General features: G+C 44.7%; 1 protein-coding gene across 1 annotated transcript in view; it reads right to left on the minus strand.

The window, feature by feature from the left end:
• The window catches only part of LOC123768012 (beta-1,4-glucuronyltransferase 1-like), a 67,420-nt gene that overhangs the window by 10,708 nt on the left and 31,343 nt on the right, over window positions 1-25,369 (minus strand). Inside the window, exons 3-4 of the mRNA XM_069306721.1 lie at window positions 18,627-18,831; window positions 12,529-12,728 (exon numbers count right to left, since the gene is read on the minus strand). Coding sequence (XP_069162822.1) covers window positions 12,529-12,728; window positions 18,627-18,831 — 405 coding nt within the window. The remainder of the gene's footprint in view (window positions 1-12,528; window positions 12,729-18,626; window positions 18,832-25,369) is intronic.

A 25,369-nucleotide genomic window follows, 5' to 3' on the forward strand; every position in this document is an offset into this window, starting at 1 on the left:
TCCAGTTGACCAGCAAAGTCAGAAAAGTGATGGGATATTAGAAGACGAGGCTCTCTCCCTACTGGATGCTGGGCAGAGGAAAGGCTCTACTTGATGATGGCTCCACATCTGCTTTGCCACAAACACACTTACATAGAGTGTGGATTAGAACAGCAAGGCAGCTGCAATACAAAGCCACTGCAGATCAAGAAATGTATACCTGTCACATAGGGAATGCCAAAAGGAAATCCACCGCATGGGGAGCATATATGGTTGAGAGGTGAGCATGTTACTGGGTATTGTTGTTTTCTACAGCAAAGTTGTAGTCTCTTTGTCCACGATGGGGCTGTTCCAAGTGGATAGTTTGTTGATTTTTGGTAGTGTTGGTCTGATTGCTGTGGTTGCCAGGGTATCCCAATTAGTGATGCATTCTGTTCAGTATGTGTCATGTATTCTTGTAAGTCACCTAAATTATCAGGTAAAATTTCCATCATCAGGTCATCTGATGCTGAAGGGAGAGACAGGAAGGATGAAACAGCAATTTGGGTAACAATATGGACACCAAGGCCACCGAGTCTGACTGGAAGAGTTTCTTGTTTAATCTGACAGTCATTAAGGGGAAGGTTGACAGCTATTTCTAACACGACTTTCTTAATAGAAACTACCAAAAGTTTGTAACTGTTCCTGGACGATCTGCAGTCGTCCAATAACAGTTACAAACTTTTGGTGATTTCTTTTAAGAAATCCCCTTGCTGGACACCTTCTCTTGATCTGATTTCATGTTTGCCAGAGAATAACTTTGAATCACTACTGTAGCACGATAGAATGAATGGGCAAAGAGGACAGAAGTGGCAATATACAACACGGAGCACTGCATCTCATCGGACCGTGTTGAAGGCATTTATAAAGTCCAGTTTGATTAGAGACTTTCGGTCAGAGATGTTGCCGATGTATGCTCGTTCTGAACGAGCGGCAGCTTCACAATCTTGTGGACCACCAATTGAAGTTGATTTGGCTTCACCAATTGAGCCGCTTGTTGGCTGATAATGCCTGAACAACGAGGCGTAAGATAATGTTGCCAACCGTGATTGGCATGGCCCCGTCTATCTTATTAAGTGTACAGCGATAAGCACCAAAAAATAAAAAGTGGGTTGATGACCTCTGGTATACCATTATGAACGTGTTGACAAGTCTTATGAGTTCCGTAAGAAGACCTCGTGCAGCATCACCAAGTACCGGGCTTAGCCATTGCTTGACATGTTGGCATTTTTTCTTGTAAAGCCACCTGCTAACCTAGGTGGAAAATAATAAGTGTCATTATAGATTTCAGGTTCGCCAACAACTAATGGGTCTAATCTGGTGTCATATGCTCATGGTATGATATTGTTTCGTATGAGTGTGAGTGTCTGTTCTGTAGAGCTTCTGCTGTGGCAGAATTGTGTGAAGACATTTCTTCATGGCTGGGGATGACTCGAATAGTGCCTGCTGTATTTCCTTGTTAAATTTCACATTTTGATTTGTGCTCTGATGTTGGAAGTTTTCAATATGTTTTTGTTACAAATTTAGTTGTTGGTGTTTTTTGCTGGATGAGGCAGGCGAACTTGGTTATCTTCTCTTGGGTATTCATAGACAGCCTTAATGACCGTAGGTGAAAGCGATCTGTTTCCTCCTTGGAGAGACGAAGATATAAAAAAGAGGATATAATGACATGTTAGAATAGTTTCTGGAGTATTATTGACTTAGATTTGAGATTTTGGCTATTGTTTTGCGGCGGGATGTTTTTTGGAATATATGTTAATGTTGTAGCAGATGCAGGCTTGTTCGCATTTGTGTTCCACACGTGTGCCCCAAAGAATGAGGTGATTTGATAAAAATGCTATGCCCAAGATTACCTTCAGAGTGCCTGCGGGATGATGGAGAATTAGCCTCGGCTATCATCATCTTTTGTCCGGTTGTGATGGTCGAGTGGTTAAGGTGTCCTGTACACCATTTGTAGAGTGCTCCAGGCAGTATGGGTTCAAGTCACTTTTGGGGTGTGAGTTTTCAGATGCGTATATGACTGGAATCACAATGCGGATTCAGAGCTGGCAGGTCCACCATCGACATGGTCTTTTCCCTCAGACAACTGCAGGAGAAATGCAGGGAACAGAAGCAGCCACTCTTCGTAGCCTTCATAGATCTGACGAAGGCCTTCGACCTCGTCAGCAGGGATGGCCTGTTCAAGATCCTCCCCAAGATCGGATGCCCACCCAGGCTCCTCAGCATCATCAGATCTTTCCATGAGAACATGAGGGGCACCGTGGTCTTTGATGGCCTAACATCAGACGCCTTTGACATCCGAAGTGGCGTAAAGCAGGGCTGCGTACTGGCTCCAACCCTATTCGGGATTTTCTTCGCAGTTATGCTGCGGCACGCCTTCGGATCTGTCACGGAAGGCATTTACCTCCGGACCAGGTCGGATGGAAAGCTCTTTAACCTCGCCAGGCTGAGAGCCAAGACGAAGGTTCGGCTGAGGTGTCTGTGCGACTTCCTTTTTGCCGACGACGCAGCAGTCACTGCCCACTCAGCTAAAGACCTCCAACGGCTCATAACCCGCTTCAGCGAGGCCTCTCAGGCTTTCGGACTCACCATCAGTCTGAAGAAAACACAAGTCATGGGACAAGGAGTGGACTCCCCACCTGACATCGGCATCTCTGATTCCAAACTGGAAGTCGTTCACGACTTCGTGTACCTGGGCTCCACAATCTCTGACTCCCTCTCTCTTGATACGGAGCTAAACAAACGCATCGGTAAGGCATCTACTACCATGTCCAGACTGACAAAGAGAGTGTGGGCCAACAATAGGCTAACTGAGTATACTAAGATTCAGGTTTACAGATCCTGTGTCCTGAGCACTCTCCTTTATGGCAGTGTGTCTTGGACACTCCGTGCCCGTCAGGAAAGACAGCTGAATGCCTACCACATGCGCTGCCTTAGACACATCTTGGACATCACCTGGCAGGACAAGGTGACAAACAACAACGTCTTGGGGAGAGCAAGAATCACCAGCATGTACACAATGATGAAACAGAGACGAATGCGCTGGCTCGGGCACGTTGTGCGAATGGGTGACGGCAGGATCCCCAAGGATCTCCTGTACGGAGTGCTGAGGCAGGGAAAGCGTCCAACAGGCAAGCCCCAGCTACGGTACAAAGACGTATGCAAAAGGGACCTGAAAGCCATGGACGTCGATCTTGTTATATGGGAGACACTGGCTGCAGACCGTTCAGCCTGGAGGCAGTCTGTTCAAAGAGGTCTCTCCAAGTTCGAGGAGTCACTTGCCAAGGAATTGGAGGCTAAGAGACAGAGAAGGAAAGCCGGTAGCCAGGAAGACAGACCAGAATCGGACTTCGTTTGTGCTCGGTGTGGGATGGACTGCCACTCTCGGATTGGCCTCATCAGTCACACCAGACGCTGCACCAGGATTAGACAACTAGGGCGCAACTCCATAGTCTCCCGAGACTGAAGGATGCCTACTACTACTACTACTATATGACTGGTGACCATTCACACTTGTTTGCATTTGTGTTCCACACGCGTGCCCCAAAGAATGAGGTGACTTGATAAAATACTATGCCCAAGACAACCATCAGAGTGCCAGCGAGATGAAGGAGAATTAGCCTCGGCTACCATCATCTTTTGTCCGGTCGTGATGGTCGAGTGGTTAAGGTGTCTTGTACACCAGTTGCAGAGTGCTCCTGGTAGAATGGGTTCGAGTCACTTCTGGGGTGTGAGTTTTCAGTTGCATATATGACCATTAAGGCTTGTTCGCATTTGTGTTCCTCACGTGTGCCCCAAAGAATGAGTTGATTTGATAAAATGCTATGCCCAAGATTACCATCTGGGTGCCGGCGGGGGGCTGGTTCAAATAGCTTCGGCTGTCACCTCCTTATGTCCGGTCGAGATGGTCAAGTGGATTAAGGCATCCTGTACATACCAGTTGCCTTGCTCCTGGCCGTGTGGGCTCGAGTCACTTCTGGGGTGTGAGTTTTCAGTTTCATATAGTCCTGGGACCATTCAGGCTTGTTCACATTTGTGTTCCTCATGTGTTCCCAAAGAATGAGGTGATTTGATAAAATGCTATGCCCAAGATTACCATCCGGGTGCCGGCGGGGGGCTGGTTCATATAGCTTTGGCTATCACCTCCTTATGTCCGGTCGAGATGGTCAAGTGGATTAAGGCCTCCTGTACATACCAGTTGCCTTGCTCCTGGTCGTATGGGTTCGAGTCACTTCTGGGGTGTGAGTTTTCAGTTGTATATAGTCCTGGGACCATTCAGGCTTGTTCGCATTTGTGTTCCTCACGTGTGCCCCAAAGACTCAGGTGATTTGATAAAATGCTATGCCCAAGATTACCATCCGGGTTGGCGGGAGGGTCTTTCAAATAGCTTCGCCTATCACCTCCTTATGTCCGGTTGAGATGGTCAAGTGGATTAAGGCGTCCTGTACATACCAGTTGCATTCCTCCTGGCAGTATGGGTTCAAGTCACTTCTGGGGTGTGAGTTTTGAGTTGCATATAGTCCTGGGGACCATTCAGACTTGTTCACATTTGTGTTCCTCTAGTGAGCCCCAAAGAATGAGGTGATTTGATAAAATGCTATGCCCAAGATTACCATCCGGGTGCCGGCAGGGGGGTGGTTCAAATAGCTTCGGCTATCACCTCCTTATGTCCGGTCGAGATGGTCAAGTGGATTAAGGCGTCCTGTACATACCAGTTGCGTTGTTCTTGGCAGTATGGGTTCGAGTCACTTCTGGGGTGTGAGTTTTCAGTTGCATATAGTCCTGGGGACCATTCAGGCTTGTTCGCATTTGTCTTCCTCACGTGTGCCCCAAAGAATGAGGTGATTTGATAAAATGCTATGCCCAAGATTACCATCCGGGTTGGCGGGAGGGTCTTTCAAATAGCTTCGGCTATCACCTCCTTATGTCCGGTCGAGATGGTCAAGTGGATTAAGGTGTCCTGTACATACCAGTTGCGTTGTTCCTGGCAGTATGGGTTTGAGTCACTTCTGGGGTGTGAGTTTTCAGTTGCTTATAGTCCTGGGGACCATTCAGGCTTGTTCGCATTTGTGTTCCTCACGTTTACCCCAAAGAATGAGGTGATTTGATAAAATGCTATGCCCAAGATTACCATCCAGGTGCTGGCGGGGGGGGGGGGAGGGTTCAAATAGCTTCCGCTATCACCTCCTTATGTCTGGTCGAGATGGTCAAGTGAATTAAGGCGTCCTGTACATACCCGTTGCGTTGCTCCTTGCAGTATTGGTTCGAGTCACTTTTAGGGTGAGTTTCAGTTGCATATAGTCCTGGGTCCCTTTAGACTAGGTCCCTTTATTTGCATAGAGTGTTTACATAGATTAAGTTTGACTCTAGGGATATCAAAGAGATATTTATGTCTGGTGTGGTGGGCATGTGTTCAATTACATCTGTCCAGGAAGAGTTCCAGAACAGAGTTTGCACTTAGAAAAAGGGTTTTATAAACGTAATTTACACAAGAGAATGTATGGAGTGAATTTATGTTTAACATGTTTAGGGATTTGAACTGGGGAGCTGTGTGTTGTCTGTAGGCATAGTTATTGTCCTGATAGAAGATTTTTGCTGGATGATGATGGGCTTGAGGTAGTTTGCAGAGGTTGAACCCCAAGCACAGATACCATAAGTAAGATAGGAATAGATAAGTGCATATTAGAACGAGAGGAGAGCAGAGTATGGTACATAATATCTGATCTTAGAGAGTATACCAACTATTTTAGAAACCTTTTTAATAATGTGTTGTATATGGGTGCTGAAGTTGAGTCTCTTGTCTAAGTACAGGCCAAGTAACTTTCCATAATTTTTATTGCTAATGTTTACATTATCTATCTGAAGTTGAATTGCATTTGTTGATTTGTTTCCAAATATGATATAGTAGGTCTTTTCTATGTTTAATGTGAGTTTGTTGGTTGACATCCACAAGTGGACTTTTTGAATTCATTGTTTAAAACATTATTTAACATGAGTGGGTTGGGGTCAGAGTAGATGAGAGTAGTATCATCAGCAAACAGTATAGGTTCAAGCATGTTAGAGACATTAGGGAGATCATTGATGTATATAAGAAACAGAAAGGGTCTTAGGATGCTGCTCTGGGCATCCCTACAGTTAGTGGTAGTGTAGGAGAGGTTATATCATTGATGGCTACATATTGGTGTCTGTCACTAAGATAGGATCGGATATAGTTCAGATCAAGGCCACGGATTCCATAATGGTGGAGTTTAAGTAAAAGGTAGTGTTACGAACCCGGATCCAGCGTCCGAGCACGGAGCAGTGACGACCGCGCCATCTGTGGGTCAGCTCCCGAAACCCCCTCCAAACGGACGACGACACCTGGTGAGGACGACGTGTACTGGCCTCGAGGGCCAGTTTCCAGTCCTGTTCAGCGCTCAACACAGCCACCGCTGACCTCTGGTGAGGTGGTGCTCAGACGACAACGCCATCTAGGGAGTGGATACGTCGGGCGTTTGTGTCTGAGCCTGTAAGTGAGGTGTTTTAGTGTCCCTGTTATTGATGACATGTCTGCTTACAGAGTCGACCTGGGACTGCTGTGATGGAAGTTGAGTCAGTCTACCCAAGGCGGCCGTCTCCATACCTTGTGCTTTGCTGCAGCAGCTGTGAAGTCGTCCCCCGGAAGAACACTGTTGTGTTACCCTGCCAGTGGAGTGGCAGTAGAAGGATTACCCGGGACCGACTGCTGGAGACGATTATCCACTGGGGTATTGAGGACAGGAGAGTGATTTGTGGTATCACACGAGGCTCCTGACTAGGGCGTTACCCTAATATCGCTCGTGGAGTGGCCTTACCAGCGTTGCTGGTCCGGAACCTCCCCCAGTGGACCTGTGTTTTGGCTGACCTGTGGCCAGGGTAGGCTCAGCTTCTCAGAGGATTCGTTGTGAGGCCACGAAAGCACCGAAGACTTAGCACCGAGAGCTTGATTCCAGAGTCTTCAGGAGAAGACGTTTGTGTACAGTGTTAATACCCCTCCCCCCGTGTAATCTTTTTATATATTATTTATTGGTGGTGGTCAATATATTATATTAAGTTCTTGACTTTATTTCCCTTCCCCTTTAAGTTACTTGCGTCACGGATCACATCCCTTGAAAGCCACTACTAGCTTGGGGTCGGATACAACTTCCTCTAACAACATCAGAGTAAGAACCCCGTTGCGTCCCGAGAGGGCCGTAACATAATTGGCATCCCCAGCGGGATCCGACCCCTTGTTAAGTATGTTTGACAGGGGTGGTGAAGTGGCGTAATCCCTGTATATAATTCCCCCTGTGTGTGACGATTGTGACGTTATACGTCCTGTGCGGTGCTCAAGAGTGACTAAGTGCGATATTGTGCAGTGCGGTGCTCGCTGTGATTAAGCGATTAAGTGCGATATTGTGTAGTGCGGTGCTCGTCGTGATTCAGTGCAATATTGTAGAGCGAAGTGTTCGCTGTGATTCAGTGCAATATTGGGTAGTGCGGTGCCCAAAGTAATTACGTGCAATATTGGCAAGTGAGGCGCCAGGTGCGATAAAGTGCAATATTGACGTAGAACAGTGCTCGGTGCGTTAAGTGCTAACGAGAAAGCGGTGTGTTAAGTGCTAAGTGTTCCATCTGTGACAATGGCAGAAAAAGCTACCATCGATGATCTGGACGATGTGCAGGCTTTTCTGAACAGAGAGGACTGTCTTGCCAGATTAAAGTATCTGAGCAAACCGGAACTAGTGCTAGTTAGTGCCTACTTGGAGATAAAGATCCGTGCCAGTGATTCCCGTGTGGAGATCTTATCCAAGGTTCACCGGCATTTGAAGGCCGAAGAAAAATAAGAAAGTGAGGCACTAGGTACCAAGGAAAGTGAAGAAGTTGCTTCCACTGAAAAGGAAGATAAAGGCAGTGACATTGACAGTGATGCAGGTGAGCTAAATATAAGTTTACTTACAGTCAAAATGCGCGCCTTGGAAATAAACCGCGAGATAGAATGGAAGAAGTTAGAAATAGAACGAGAATTAAAAGATAAAGAAATGGAGATGAAAGAAAAAGAATTGGCGATGAGGCGTTTAGAATTAGAACGAGAAGAAAGAAGAGAAGAGCGAGAAAGAGAAGAGAAACGAGAAAGAGAAGAGCGAGAAAGAGAAGAGAAACGAGAAAGAGAACAGCGAGAGAGAGAAGAAAACGAAAGACAGAGACAACATGAACTAGAAGTATTACGATTAGGCGGTGGTCGGAGGCCAACATCGGAAACCAGTAGTTTCGATCCGGTAAGGAACATCAAAACGGTCCCAAAATTCAACGAGAGGGAAGTTTCGAAGTTCTTTGCAGCCTTCGAGAAAGTCGCTGCCTCTTTGGAGTGGCCAAGGGAGAATTGGGCCATCATGATACAGTCAGTCTTGACTGGGAAGGCCCAAATCGCCTACTCCACATTATCCCTTGACGACTCTGGCGATTACGACAGGGTGAAGAAAGTGGTGCTCATGGCGTACCAATTGGTACCTGAGGCGTACAGGCAGAAGTTCAGGAACCTGAAAAAGACCTCAGAGCACACTTTCACCGAATTCGCCACTATCAAGGAGCGACTTTTTCAGGAGTGGTGTACCTCTCGGAAGGTGGAGACCAAAGAAGACCTCGAACAGCTTGTACTGCTAGAGGACTTCAAGGATTGTTTATCTGGAGACCTGAAGACGTACTTAGAGGAACAGCAGGTAGAGACCTTGAGTGCGGCAGCCACCATGGCTGAGGAATACATCCTGACTCATAGGCCGTCTGCTAAGTACGTCCCAAGGCATTACCAACGCCGGTTTGACAAACCTCAGGACGAAGAAGAGACCCCCGTCCCACGAAGCGCTAAGAAGACGCCCCCAAGTAGCCCTCGAAGGACGAGTCCTAACAGTCCGAAACACCGGAGTCCAAGGAGGAATGTGGTGTGCTGGACTTGTGGGCAGAAAGGGCATGTAGCTGCTATGTGCCGAGGCAGAAGAGGTGGCGGCGCACGAAGGGAGGTGATGTTGATGAGCTGTGGAACATCACCAGCAGGAAACCAGTCGACGACGGCGCAGGAAGGACCAAGTTTGTTCGCCCCTCACACTTCAAGCGGGTATGTAACGAGTGATCACACTGGTAGATCTGTTGTAGTGCTCAGAGATAGTGGAGCAGCTCAGTCCCTGATCGTGAGAAGCTCGTTACCCGAGGGAGTAAGTGTGGACGGGAGACAACAGGTTGTCCTGGTTGGATTTCCGAGGACGCAGTATATCGCCCCTTTAGTGCCGGTACATCTCGACTCGCCTTATTTCAGCGGCACATGTGCGTTGGCAGTAGTCGATACCCTCCCTGTGGCTGGGATTGACGTGGTACTAGCCAACGACTTGGTGACAGATTGGAGCATCAATCTTCCCAAGGTCGCGGACGAGTCAGCCAGAACAGCAAGGTCTGAGGTAACTACAGGCAATGGTAATGTCCAGGTAAAGACAGACCCGGATGTAAGTATGTTTAATCCTTCCTCTCACCCGCAGATCGACAGTATTCTAACAGTGTCTCCTGATTCTTCTCTCGACAAGAAACATGAGGTTACGATGGCAGAAGTACCTGAGCTAGAAGAGAGGCCTTGTGCGCAGGCACCCACGGATACCAACGAGTCTGGAGCGAAGGCGGATGTGTATTTGCGGTATAGCATTGTACAGCGTTCATTGAACCGGCCAGAGATTCCCCAGACGTCAGAGGTATGTGAGGTGTGTTCGAAAGGTTTAGTGCCCTCTTTGGTCCAAACCAGGCTAATGGATGTAGCCGGCTATGGACATTTCAAGCTCAGGATACTCGTCCCTAAGTTAACCAAATGTTTCTTAGCGGTATTTTTGATTCTTGTTCTCAGTAAGGACCAGTGGACGACCCGAAGGATGATGGCTCCCGTGAACACCTTGAAGAGGTCCCAGGGATTGGAGAAGTGCACAGTGAATGTTGCAGTTGAAGAAGGGACCTGGAAGGTAATGGTAGATACAGGAGGTACGAGAAATGATAATATGAGTGACTGTTTCCGACAGGTTGACACCCCCCGCGTGATTGCTGAGCCTCAATACAGCGTTATACGGAACGTTGGTCGACCTGACGTGGGCAGAGCGAATGCCGTCTTCGGTGTGCAAGCAGCCCTGTTGGAACTAGGTGTGGGCCTAGTAGAGGAGTATGCTGTAAGTATTGACTTTCCCACTGTCGCTATCACTCTGAATTATCAGACCCCTGTATTCCAGGTTCCCGTCTCCCTGAAGGACCACCGGACCGGTACTAGAAATACCGTCTGGGACCAGCCATCATCGGTGCCACGACACAGGGAAGTGTCGAGTCGCCCCAGATCGCGCCAACACCGATCCTTACTCGAGAGGTGTGAGATTATGCTCCGGATTAACATCTCGGTGGAGGTGTGGAGAAGTATGTCAGGCAGGTCATCGCATGCCATTTTCAAGTTCCCTTTGTGCCAGGGTTTCTCCTTAGTACAGTTCTGTGGACAAGACAGCCTCGCCATTCCAGTTCTTAGAGTGTGTGTCCATTTGGAGTTGTGTCCCCGTTCTAATTTGGTTTGTAATTCTCTTTCTAGAAACCCAAACCAAATTCTTTTTGGTTGGGAGGTGTTACGAACCCGGATCCAGTGTCCGAGCATGGAGCAGTGACGACCGCGCCATCTGTGGGTCAGCTCCCGAAACCCCCTCCAAACGGACGACGACACCTAGTGAGGACGACGTGTACTGGCCTCGAGGGCCAGTTTCCAGTCCTGTTCAGCGCTCAACACAGCCACCGCTGACCTCTGGTGAGGTGGTGCGCAGACGACAACGCCATCTACGGAGTGGATACGTCGGGCGTTTGTGTCTGAGCCTGTAAGTGAGGTGTTTTAGTGTCCCTGTTATTGATGACGTGTCTACTTACAGAGTCGACCTGGGACTGCTGTGATGGAAGTTGAGTCAGTCTACCCAAGGCGGCCGTCTCCATACCTTGTGCTTTGCTGCAGCAGCTGTGAAGTCGTCCCCCGGAAGAAACACTGTGGTGTTACCCTGCCAGTGGAGTGGCAGTAGAAGGATTACCCGGGACCGACTGCTGGAGACGATTATCCACTGGGGTATTGAGGACAGGAGAGTGATTTGTGGTATCACACGAGGCTCCTGACTAGGGCGTTACCCTAATATCGCTCGTGGAGTGGCCTTACCAGCGTTGCTGGTCCGGAACCTGCCAGCAGACCTGCTGGACTTGTGGTCGACGGCCTCCACGGCGGTGCCCCCAGTGGACCTGTGTTTTGGCTGACCTGTGGCCAGGGTAGGCTCAGCTTCTCAGAGGATTCGTTGTGAGGCCACGAAAGCACCGAAGACTTAGCACCGAGAGCTTGATTCCAGAGTCTTCAGGAGAAGACGTTTGTGTAGTGTTAATACCCCTCCCCCCGTGTAATCTTTTTATATATTATTTATTGGTGGTGGTCAATATATTATATTAAGTTCTTGACTTTATTTCCCTTCCCCTTTAAGTTACTTGCGTCACGGATCACATCCCTTGAAAGCCACTACTGGCTTGGGGTCGGATACAACTTCCTCTAACAACATCAGAGTAAGAACCCCGTTGCGTCCCGAGAGGGCCGTAACATTATTATGGTTAACAGTATCAAAGGCCTTTCTCAGGTCAATGAAGAGTCCAATCGGAAACTCACTTTTGTCAAGGGCTGAGTAGATCAAGTCAAGCAGACTAACAATTGTATCATTGATACTATCTTGGGAGCAGAAGCACAATTGACAGGGATTTAGTATATTGAATTTTACGAGAGAGGAGTATAGCTGTTTGTAAATAATTTTTTCAAATATTTTTGATAATATAGATAGATTCAATATGGGTCTATAATTATTTATATCTGCCGTGTTACCTCCTTTATGAACTGGCGTTACTCTTGCTTTTTTAAGGATATCAGGGAAGGTATGACACAAAGATTTATTGAACAGCACTGCTATGGGTGGTGCAAGGGCATGGGAGGCACTCTTGAAACCATCCATGGTATTTCACTAATGTTCCCCAGTTTTGGTTTTTAGCGAGTGAATGATGGACACAACATCTGATGGGCTGACTACTTACACAACACATCCAACTGGTTACACTAGACTCAGATACCAATCATGACTCTGGCTTCAAACTTCCTATTCTAGTGTGACACTAGTCCTAGAGACCATCCACAACATAATTGAAACTGACCCAAATCACTACATGCTTCTAACTTGCACGTGGAGGTTACGTAACTCTAACATGGCAGAGCCTACTAGCCGACTGACCTCCCACTTGCAAATGAAGTGTGAGATGTTTACTCAGTGTATTCGTGGTATATCCAACGTAGCATATATTTCGGAGCTGTCTAAAAAAATGCATTTGTATCGATAAACTACATTAGTACATCCTTTTCAGGACACTTGAAGCCTGCGAAAGAAACTCCCTACCTAACACATGGAGTGAGTTCACAGCACTTCATATCCTAGTACTCACCTGTGATCCAGGTATACTGTGACAAGCAGGACAAACATTCTTATGGAATGGAGCAGCGTCACCTTTGTGGAGCAAACCGAGCAGCTCACTCTTCGTCTCTGGAGTGCTGATATTCTCTTTGACTTCGAAAACAGAGAACACGAACACTCGCGGGAATGTTGTATTTGACACATCAGGTTTTTTCAACATTGTGAGGAAGTCTGAAACAGATTCGAACCATTTTATATGCTTCATATTATATATATATGGGTATATATATATATATATATATATATATATATATATATATATATATATATATATATATATATATATATATATATATATATATATATGTCGTACCTAGTAGACAGAACCCACTTCTCAGCCTACTATGCAAGGCCCGATTTGCCTAATAAGCCAGGTTTTCATGAATTAATATATTTTCTCAATTTTTTTTCTTGTGAAATGATAAAGCTACCCATTTCATCATGTATGAGGTCAATTTTTTTTATTAGAGTTAAAATAAACGTAGATATATGACCGAACCTAACCTATCTTTATAGGTTAGGTAGCCGAAAAAGTTTGGTTAGGTTAGGTTAGGTAGTAGAAAACCAATTATTTCATGAAAATTTGGCTTATTAGGCAAATCGGGCCTTGCATAGTAGGCCGAGAGATGCGTTCTGGCTACTAGGTACGACATTATATATATATATATATATATATATATATATATATATATATATATATATATATATATATATATATATATATATATATATATTATATATATATATATATATATATATATATATATATATATATATATATATATATATATATATATATATATATATCATCGCCAACATCACAGACGAAAAGGCCCTTATCAAGCTAGATTTCAAAAATGCCTTCAATTTGGTGCGGAGGGATGCTGTACTCCGTGCGGTTCATAGTCATTTCCCTTCCCTCTACCCTTTTGTACATTCATGCTACAGTATGGATCTTAAGCTACTTTTTGGCGAACATGAAATTGACTCGCGAGAAGGCGTCCAACAGGGTGACCCCCTCGCTCCTCTCCTTTTCTGCTTAGTCATCAAACAAGTCACAGAGGTCCTGTCCAGCGAGCTTAACATCTGGTTCTTGGATGATGGTACCCTAGCTGGTTCCCAAGACTCCCTCCTGGAGGACATCAGAAAAATCCAGGAGCAAGGTGCAGTTTTAGGCCTCACCCTGAACCCTTCTAAATGTGAAATAATATGTTCCAACCAGGGCATCGTAGAGAGAATAGAGGGTCTTCTACCAAATATCCATAAAACTAAACCTGAAGACAGCACACTCCTAGGAGCTCCCCTGGGGTTGAAAGCCATCGATGAGGTCCTTGATAAGAAAATCGCCGACCTTAAGAGGATGGATGGGAGGATTGAGGATATTGACGCTCATGATGCACTCTACCTCATCACCAGATGTCTGTCCCTCCCCAGGTTAACCTACTTTCTGAGGTGTTCACCATCTTACAGTAGCCAAAAACTAAATGAGTATGACCGGTTACTGAAATCAATGCTAGAAAAAGCCCTTAACCTCTCTCTCGATGACCTACAGTGGAAACAAGCCTCTCTTCCCGTAAGACTTGGGGGCCTCGGAGTTCGAACAGCAACGCAAATCGCTGTTCCAGCCTTCCTGTCCTCCTTATCAGCATCCGACGACCTTGTGAAGGAAATTCTACCTGCCCACTTACATCAGCTGGCAGGTGTACATGATCCCAATTTTACACGCTGTGCCACAGAGTGGGCCTCTCGTGCAGGCCAATCACCTCAACCACCATCCCCAAAATCCTACAAGCAATCCAGCTGGGATGGTCCCATTGTAGACCAAGTTGCTGCAGAGTGCCTGGGTGCTGCAACAACACAACACGACATTGCTCGCCTCACAGCAGTACCAGCACCACATGCAGGGGATTTCCTGTTAGCAACCCCAATGTCGGCAACTGGCACGCGTCTCACACCACACGCCCTCCGAATTGCTGTGGCCCTCCACCTTGCTGCCCCAATCCACACCAGATATAGGTGTATTTGCAGCGAGGTGGTGGCTGACAGGTACGGTCACCATGGCCTACTCTGCCAAAGCACAGGGGGATGGCACTCGAGGCACAGTGAAGTTAACGACATCATCAAGAGGAGCCTCACCACAGCTGGATGCCCAGCTGAAAGAGAGCCCCGTTACCTAACGCCCCGTAACTCTGATGCTCTTATTGGTAGCCCGGATGGTATCACAGTGAACCCCTGGAAGAATGGCAAGCAGTTGGTATGGGACTACACGTGCGTATCAACCCTGGCTAACACCTACATTAACCTCAGTGTTGCACAACCAGGTGGCGCTGCCACCCACAGGGAAGCAGCCAAATCCCGTAAGTATAGAGAACTGGATCACCACTACAATTTTGTCCCCATTGCTTCTGAGACGCTCGGCGCCTGGGGTAAAAGTGCTACCAGTTTTTTGAAGGAACTGGGTTCTAGGCTCATTGAAACAACAAGGGACCCGAGAGCTGCAAGCTTTCTTTTCCAGCGCCTCAGTGTGGCGATACAGAGGGGAAATGCGCACTGCATCCAGGGTTCCTGCCCGCCATCTGAGGAGCTGGAGGAACTCGACAACCTATGACAACCATCTTTGTAACCCATATGTAACTCCTTTTTGTAACAAAGTTCAAATAAAGTAAATATATATGTGTACATACAAAAGAATGGGGGTGGTAGGAGAAGATAATATTAGTGTTCAGTGAGAAACCACAAGGTCTCCTCTGAATACTTTTTAATTTCTTCTCCGAGGCTATGGGTCCCCACATTGGCACCAGAGGTGGTACCCTCTATATATATATATATATATATATATATATATATATATATATATATATATATATATATATATATATATATATATATATATATATATATATATATATATATATATATATATATATATATATATATTAGTATATTTTGGTAGCAGTCTTTCCTGTAGACATATATTATTAAATATGACCGAAAAAGTAAGATTAATAATTCTAACACGAATTTTCTCAATCTTTCGTACATTTCTTTTCACTGTTGGAGGTAAATCAAAAATCAATTCTCCAAAATTCATTTTTATTTCTAGTCTGTCGCGACACGAGTGCGTTTCGTAAAACTTATTACATTTTCAAAGACTTTAGTTCACAAATACACAACTGAATAGAACTTACGTATCTCCGATTTTATATCTACATTTGAGTGAGGTGGAAGGGGTGATGTGGCATTAACACAAGACAGAACAAGATGTGGCATTAATAGGGTATTAATTTCATCAACACAAGACAGAACAAGAGTATTAATAGGGTATTAATTTCATCAACACAAGACAGAACACGAAACAATGGATATTGAATAGAAGTGTTTGTAGAAAGCCTATTGGTCCATATTTCTTGATGCTTCTATATTGGAGTGGAGTCTTGAGGTGGGTAGAATATAGTTGTGCAATAATTGGCTGTTGATTGCTGGTGTTGACTTCTTGATGTGTAGTGCCTCGCAAACGTCAAGCCGCCTGCTATCGCTGTATCTATCGATGATTTCTGTGTTGTTTACTAGGACTTCTCTGGCGATGGTTTGGTTGTGGGAAGAGATTATATGTTCCTTAATGGAGCCCTGTTGCTTATGCATCGTTAAACGCCTAGAAAGAGATGTTGTTGTCTTGCCTATATACTGGGTTTTTTGGAGCTTACAGTCCCCAAGAGGGCATTTGAAGGCATAGACGACGTTAGTCTCTTTTAAAGCGTTCTGTTTTGTGTCTGGAGAGTTTCTCATGAGTAGGCTGGCCGTTTTCCTGGTTTTATAGTAAATCGTCAGTTGTATCCTGTAGTGTAGACACTAAGGAAACAAACATAGGAATGTGCCTAAATGCCAACAGCGACTGCCCAGACAGGTACAAGAGGAGTGTTGTTAACGCATATGTCGACCGTGCTCTCAGCCACAGCTCAGAATGGAAGCAAGTCGACGAAGAACTCTGTAGGGTAAGGCAGGTCCTAGTCAATAACGGCTTCTCCAATGGTTTCGTCGAAGACATCATAAGAAGGAAAGTGAAAAGCCATGCAACCTCTGAAGAGACAACTAACACAACACCTATACCCCCTATTAGACTATTTTACAGGAACTTCTTTTCCACAGCTCATAAAACGGAGGAAAGGGTCCTGAAAGATATTTTTAATAGGAAGGTTATCCCTACAGACAAAAATCAGAGGATACAACTGACGATTTACTATAAAACCAGAAAAACGGCCAGCCTACTCCTGAGAAACTCTCCAGACACAAAACAGAACGCTTTAAAAGAGACTAACGTCGTCTATGCCTTCAAATGCCCTCTTGGGGACTGTAAGCTCCAAAAAACCCAGTATATAGGCAAGACAACAACATCTCTTTCTAGGCGTTTAACGATGCATAAGCAACAGGGCTCCATTAAGGAACATATAATCTCTTCCCACAACCAAACCATCGCCAGAGAAATCCTAGTAAACAACACAGAAATCATCCATAGATACAGCGATAGCAGGCGGCTTGACGTTTGCGAGGCACTACACATCAAGAAGTCAACACCAGCAATCAACAGCCAATTATTGCACAACTATATTCTACCCACCTCAAGACTCCGCTCCAATATAGAAGCATCAAGAAATATGGACCAATAGGCTTTCTACAAACACTTCTATTCAATATCCATTGTTTCGTGTTCTGTCTTGTGTTGATGAAATTAATACCCTATTAATACTCTTGTTCTGTCTTGTGTTGATGAAATTAATACCCTATTAATGCCACATCTTGTTTTGTCTTGTGTTAATGCCACATCACCCCTTCCACCTCACTCAAATGTAGATATAAAATCGGAGATGCATAAGTTCTATTCAGTTGTGTATTTGTGAACTAAAGTCTTTGAAAATGTAATAAGTTTTACGAAACGCGCTCGTGTCGCGTCAGACTAGAAATAAAAATGAATTTTGGAGAATTGATTTTTGATTTACCTCCAACAGTGAAAAGAAATGTACGAAAGATTGAGAAAATTCGTGTTAGAATTATTAATCTTACTTTTTCTGTCATATTTAATAATATATATATATATATATATATATATATATATATATATATATATATATGACAGTGTTAGACCACGGAGGAAAATTGAAACAGGAATAAGGAAATTCCTGTTTTAATTTTCCTCCGTGGTATGACACTGTCACATTTTTAATCACGTGTTTATTTTCGTGATATATACACACACACACACACACACACACACACACACACACACACACACACACACCAGAACGTACTTCTCGGCCTACTATGCAAGGCCCGATTTGCCTAATAAGCCAAGTTTTCCTGAATTTATATATTTTTCAATATTTTTTTCTTATGAAATGATAAAGCTAACCATTTCAATATGTATGAGTTAATTTATTTTAAATTTGAGTTAAAACTGACATAGATATACGACCGAACCTAACCAACCCTACCTAACCTAACCTATCTTAACCTACCCTAAACAAACACAATTATGTCAATAATTTATGTTCTTAATATAATTTAATAATAATAATAATTCAAATAAACTAATTGGAAACAATTTATTGAAAATAAAGAAAATCACTCGGCCTATTAGGCAAATCGGGCCTTGCATAGTAGGCCGAGAAGTGCGTTTTGGCTACTAGGTACGACATATATACATATATATATATATATACACACAAGAGTTCTTACATTCTTTTCAAGCCCCTAGCACGCATAGGGTTTTGGGTAAGTCCTTAATCCTTAAAATTTCCCTGGAATACGACCCGCCAATTCGTTTAACAACCAGGTACCCATTCACTGCTGGGTGAACAGAGGCTACAGTTAAAGATTAGCGCCCAGTCAATCCGCCCCGGCCAGGATAGGAACCCGACTAATTATAACTTTTCTTATGATGTCTTGCTGCCATTGCTACTGTTGCTGGTCTTATCATGGCTGATTCTAGTGTTGCTGCTGGTATTACCACCGCTGATGCTGGTGTTGGCGCTGTATCTGTTGTTATCAATGTTATTTAATGTATAGACGCCTCACCTGGGATAAAGTCGACTGAGGGATAAAGTTCCACATCTGCTGGGAAGACGAAGTAGGTGCGAGCGGCCAGCCTGGCGATATTCCTCGCCACATTGATGGGGTAGAGGAGCTTGTTGTGGGCCCTGTAGGTGGTGATGTTGGTCAGGTTGGGGGCCCCCGCCTGACAGTTTACCCGCCTGCGCAACATCTCCTCCCTCGAGGGGATCTGGGTAGCAAGGAGACGGCAGTTACAAGACAGAGACAAAAATGGTGACGAAACCACATCATCAGAAGATGGAGAAACGTCGTCGTATGTCAAATTCGATGATATATGACCTGATAATGGTCCAGGTTGGACTAAAACGTCGTCGATGTGTATGGGGCAAGTAACAAAGTCAGTAGACTAACAGATGTTGTCACAGCTCGTATAAGACTTGGCTACAAGTATCTCTGGCAGTTCGGCTTGTATAGGGATCTAGATGAAGTAAAGTGTAAAGTGTGTGGACATAGGCAGGGACACACACTCGAACACTATATCTTGGATTGTTGTAAAATTGAGCCTTTTAGAGATAAATCTAAGCTCACTCTGTATGATATGGCAACCTATCTTATTACCATCTTGAGGTTATCTTGAGATGATTTCGGGGCTTTAGTGTCTCCGCGGCCCGGTCCTCGACCAGGCCTCCACCCCCAAGGAAGCAGCCCGTGACAGCTGACTAACACCCAGGTACTACCTATTTTACTGCTAGGTAACAGGGGCATAGGGTGAAAGAAACTTTGCCCAATGTTTCTCGCCGGCGCCTGGGATCGAACCCAGGACCACAGACTCACAAGTCCAGCGTGCTGTCGGCTCGGCCGACCGGCTCCCTAATGGATAAATTACCTGAAATCCTTGCACTGTACCCACATTTCGCTTCCAGTAGATGAACGACATATGAGATTCAGAAACAAGTGGTGTATTGTGAGGACTAATAATAAACAGAAGCTCCCCTATGACTCTGTAATATCCCCATTGGCCAAACTATTATGTATTAGCGATAAGACCTACCAATAATGTATGATGACTTACTGTAAATATGTAGCTCTTGTAATAGCACTCTCTCTGTAACTAGCTAACATTGTAACTATAAGGTGTGAAGGATAGAAGAAATTGTTTAGGTAATAATCTAAGATGAGGTATGATAAAGACCTTTTGTGCCCTCTGTCATGCTTTTGCGCTACCGCTCACAGGATCAGTATGGGGTGCACAATAAACTAGCCGCCTTCGGCAGCAACAATCAAATCATCGCCGATTCTCCATCTTCTGATTTGTGGTTTGGTCATCATATCTTCTGCCACGTTATTGCGACTCATCATCTGCATAAAGAAAAAAATGGTTTAGTGTATTGATATCACGTCAATTCTAACACCAGAGGAGCATCCGAACATAATTACATTGGCAGCTGAACGGGAACCTCTAAAACAAATATTGTTTAGTTGGGTTGCTTTGTACATTCCTCAGTAGAAGTATAATGGTGCCTATAAAACCTTTTCGGGTTCCCTTTTCGTCATATAAGATATAGGGACAGGGGGATTGTTACTGTGAGGGAATGAAATTTCCAGCTAGTTTTTCTAGACTGGGCTAGAGTGTATGGTGCACTCTAGCGCTCTAGTGCTCTAGAGACAAGAAGTTCACCCATGCCCTATATGCCCAGGTGGCATGTTGCTACCTCCACCGCCGTTATCGCCGTGTAATCATTAATTTCCTTATCACTACGGTGACCCTGCTATCGTGAATCATACCTGGATCCAATTCGCGTGATCGTGGAACAATTATTAAGGAAACGAATTGAGAAAATAATCTGAATGAGTGAACACGTGCTCAGCCGAGGCACGAGGCAGCCTCGTTGTGATCTGACGTTATTGATAACATTCGTGGTCGTCTGTTATATTGACTATGATAACTGGCAAGAGGTGGAATCGGGTACCTGGTTACCTGGTTGATGGGGTTCTGGGAGTTCTTCTACTCCCCAAGCCCGGCCCGAGGCCAGGCTTGACTTGTGAGAGCTTGGTCCACTAGGCTGTTGCTTGGAGCGGCCCGCAGGCCCACATACCCACCACAGCCCGGTTGGTCCGGCACTCCTTGGAGGAATAAATCTAGTTTCCTCTTGAAAATGTCCACGGTTGTTCCGGCAATATTTCTTATGCATGCTGGGAGGACGTTGAACAACCGCGGACCTCTGATGTTTATACAGTGTTCTCTGATTGTGCCTATGGCACCTCTGCTCTTCACTGGTTCTATTCTACATTTTCTTCCATATCGTTCACTCCAGTACGTTGTTATTTTACTATGTAGATTTGGTACTTGGCCCTCCAGTATCTTCCAGGTGTATATTATTTGATATCTCTCTCGTCTTCTTTCTAGTGAGTACATTTGGAGGGCTTTGAGACGATCCCAATAATTTAGGTGCTTTATTGCGTCTATGCGTGCCGTATATGTTCTCTGTATTCCCTCTATTTCAGCAATCTCTCCTGCTCTGAAGGGGGAAGTGAGTACTGAGCAGTACTCAATACGGGACAACACAAGTGACTTGAAGAGTACAACCATTGTGACGGGATCCCTGGATTTGAAAGTTCTCATAATCCATCCTATCATTTTTCTGGCTGTCGCAATATTTGCTTGGTTATGCTCCTTAAACGTTAGGTCGTCAGACATTATTATTCCCAAATCCTTTACATGCTCTTTTCCTACTATGGGTACATTTGATTGTGTTTTGTACTCTGTATTATGTTTAAGGTCCTCATTTTTACCGTACCTGAGTACCTGGAATTTATCACTGTTAAACATCATGTTATTTTCTGATGCCCAGTCGAAAACTTTATTAATATCAGCTTGAAGTTTTTCAATGTCCTCAGCCGATGTAATTTTCATACTGATTTTTGTGTCATCTGCAAAGGATGATACGAAGCTGTGACTTGTATTTTTGTCTATATCTGATATGAGAATAAGGAAAAGCAGCGGTGCAAGGACTGTATCCTGAGGTACAGAGCTTTTAACTGCACTTGGACTAGATTTTATATGGTTGACCGTTACTCGCTGAGTCCTGTTTGACAGAGAACTGAGTATCCAGCGTCCTACTTTACCGGTTATTCCCATTGACTTCATTTTGTGTGCTATCACGCCATGGTCACATTTATCGAAAGCCTTTGCGAAGTCCGTGTATATCACATCAGCATTCTGTTTTTCTTCTAATGCCTCAGTGACTTTGTCGTAGTGCTCAAGTAACTGTGAGAGGCACGATCTCCCCGCTCGAAATCCATGTTGGCCTGGGTTGTGAAGGTCATTGGTCTCCATGAAATTGGTGACCTGACTCCTAATCACTCTCTCAAATACTTTTATGATGTGCGATGTTAGTGCAACTGGTCTATAATTTTTTGCCAATGCTTTGCTCCCTCCCTTGTGTAGAGGGGCTATGTCTGCTACTTTAAGTGCATCTGGTATCTCCCCCGTGTCCAAGCTCTTCCTCCACACTATACTGAGTGCCTGTGCTACCGGCACTTTGCATTTCTTTATAAATATTGAATTCCGTGAGTCTGGACCTGGGGCCGAGTGCATGGGCATGTTTTCAATTTCTTTTTCAAAATTTAGTGCGATCGTGTTTATATCAGTTATATTTACAGGGGTTTGAATATCCCGCATAAAGAAATTGTCTGGATCTTCCACCTTCATGTTGTTTATTGGAGTGCTAAACATGTCCTCATACTACTTTTTTAGGATTTCACTAATTTCTTTGTCATCCTCCGTGTATGAACCTTCACTTGTACGAATAGGTCCAATACTGGCAGTGGTTTTTGCTTTTGATTTCGCATATGAGAAGAAATATTTTGGATTTTTCTTTATTTCCTGAATTGCTTTCTGTTCTAACTGCCTTTCTTCAGTTTCATATGAGTGTTTATATTTCCGCTCGATTTCTTCAATCTCCCTATTTAAATTATTCCTTCTTTGACGGGAAATTCGTGTCTGCATAAGCAGTTCCGTTATTTTTTCCTGCGTTTATAGTGTCGTCTGCGTTCTCTTTCTACGTTAGATCACTTTCTGGCTTTCCTCAAAGGAACATGTTTCAGACAGACTTGATACGCTTCTGAAGTCAGTTTTTCTATTCCTTCTGTAGGACTTGTATTACTTAGAACAGTTCCCCATAGAATGTTTGTAAGTTCCCTTCGGGTAGGGCTTCCCGGTGTTCAGGGGAAGCCCTCAAGTGTAATTTTGGGGAGATTACAGGCCCATGTTACATTGAAATTTCACCTTGCCGTGTCATCCATGTTTCGTCACCGCCATCCATTACACCCGGTGTCCAAATTCGGCTATACGGGCAAACGGCCAAAAGCGACGTTCTTTTTAAGAGGACAGGTTGGTACTCACAAGTCTTCCACACCGACTGTATACATCTGAGGCCTCCACAGCCAGCCTAGACCGCGCAGCCACTCGCGCGTGAGCAGCGCGGCGCACCACTCCATGGCCACACCCTACCGCCACACCCTGTGGCCACAACGGGTCGAGTCACATGGGTATGGCAAAACCACTTGGGAGCAAGTTGTATGATCTGCTTCAACCTGGAGGGGATGTATGTAAGGATAAATGCGGAGACCGGTAACGTGAGTACTCAGATTTATGAAATTACAGTGTCTCAGTAGTAGGCATCCGGTAGGTTGATTCGGGGGAGAAGCTGTTACCCAGGCAGCAGGTTCCCCCTCTCCACGTCGCTGAAAGTTTCCAATGGAAAAACATACGCTAATACGATTTCAATACATTTCATTTCGATTTCAATGCCAATACATCACCAGTTCCTGCGCCGTCGCAGGGAGCCGGTCGTCCGAGCGGACAGCACGCTGGACTTGTGATTCTGTGATCCGGGGTTCGATCCCGGGCGCCGGCGAGAAACAATGGGCACAGTTTCTTTCACCCTATGCCCCTGTTACCTAGCAGTAAAATAGGTACCTGGATGTTAGTCAGCTGTCACGGGCTGCTTCCTGGGGGTGGGTTTCCTGGTCGAGGACCGGGCTGTGGGGACACTAAAGCCTTGAAATCATCTCAAGAAGATCTCAAGAATAACGTGTTGCAGGATCCTGCAAGCGTGTGGGGCCGTGACATTTATTTGTTATGTCACTGAGAGTTTGACCTATGTAACCTGAGGTTACTTTATGTTTTCTTTAAGTTGTGTTGATGATTTAAGGATTCAGTGAGAGTTAATTAAGGGGTAATTAACGTCATAAGGGGTTGCACATTACTTAATGAGGGAGCTGTTATGGAAAACAGTGTTGCGCTTGTCCAGATACGTTTCAGGTGCAATTAATTGTCCGTGTGACAACTAATTGCCCACTCTAGCTAATTGTGTAATTAGCATTCTTGTCATGAATTCACATAGTGGGGAGGAACTGTCAAAGGTTGACAGTATTTGTGTTAACGTAATTTGCTCGTGACTAATTACCAGTCTGGGACGGCAATTAATGGCTCATGTTAATTAGTGGAGTAATTAACGTCAAAGGGATTGACTGACTCGTAGGGCGATGTCATTGGGCTAGCGTAACTCGTTGGATTAATTTGATCTGTCGGGGGACGGTAGATGATTAAGCACTCATGTTAATTCGGATAATTAACACCTCCTCCGGGAATTCACAGTGTTTGATGAGACCTGCTTAGGCAGTGCGGAGTGAGACGTATTTATGTATAATTAATTGTCGGTCCAGGTGACAGTTAAATAATTGCTCTGGGTTAATTAGGGTAATTAACACTCATTAAAGTAAGTTTGACATAGACTGTTGAGAAGCTACCAAGAGAGAGTGGTAGGTTTAGTTAACGTAACTCGATTGGAATTTAATTAGTTGTCCGTTGATAATAATTGGGAATTACTCACTGAATGCTTGAGGGGGTCAAGTGTGATGTAATTTAGAGATAACGAGTTATTGTTAACAGTGTGACTTGTTGTAGGAGACAAGTGTTGGTGATTAACATAGAGTACTATTGATGTTTGTTTTCTGAGTGAGACAAGTGTTCGTGATTAACGTAGAAGTACTTTGTTGCTGGCTGCTGTTAACAGTCAATTAATGTAATTAATCACATAATCAATTTTGCAATTGATTAAGGCAATTTGTTTGATTATCGTCTCTGAAGATGAGAGTTAAAGTAACTTGGGGATTACTGGAGAAGTGTCTCAGGACCCCACCTTGCCTAACTTTGTTTACATTTGCAATTTCATTGCAGGGAGTCACATAGAGTGTTCACAAAAGACACTGATAGGGGGGTTATCAGTGTTGGATTACCCACCTCGCCGGGAGGGCTGCTAGGGCCAGTAAGATTGTGATTATAGTATATTGCTCACCAGGAGGGCCGTGAGATATATTGATTGCAAGCTTGTGTCACCAGTGGGCACCATTGTTCAGTTCTTTATTCAGTCAGCCCGCAGTAACCGCAATATGCAGACTGTTGTTTTTTCTCGAGGGGCTGTTGAATAGCTGTCTTACAAGAGCCACTGGATGAACATTAACGTAACGTAACGCTCACTGTTGTGTAAACGTTGTCTTGTGAATTATTTGTTTGCAATGTTGCGTCGTCAGTGGGCACACCTGTGTTCAGGTTAGTTCAGTATTCAGCCATGCAGCAATTGACAGGAGTCGTTGCTATTTCGGGGTTGTTAAGTAGCTGTTGAGTGCCACTGGATGGACATTAACGTAACGTAAACTCGATGTTGTAGCCGTTTAGTCTCTGTTAATAAACTTGTTATTGT

Source organism: Procambarus clarkii, chromosome 58 (genome assembly GCF_040958095.1).
Source record: "Procambarus clarkii isolate CNS0578487 chromosome 58, FALCON_Pclarkii_2.0, whole genome shotgun sequence".
Lineage (NCBI taxonomy): Eukaryota > Metazoa > Arthropoda > Malacostraca > Decapoda > Cambaridae > Procambarus > Procambarus clarkii.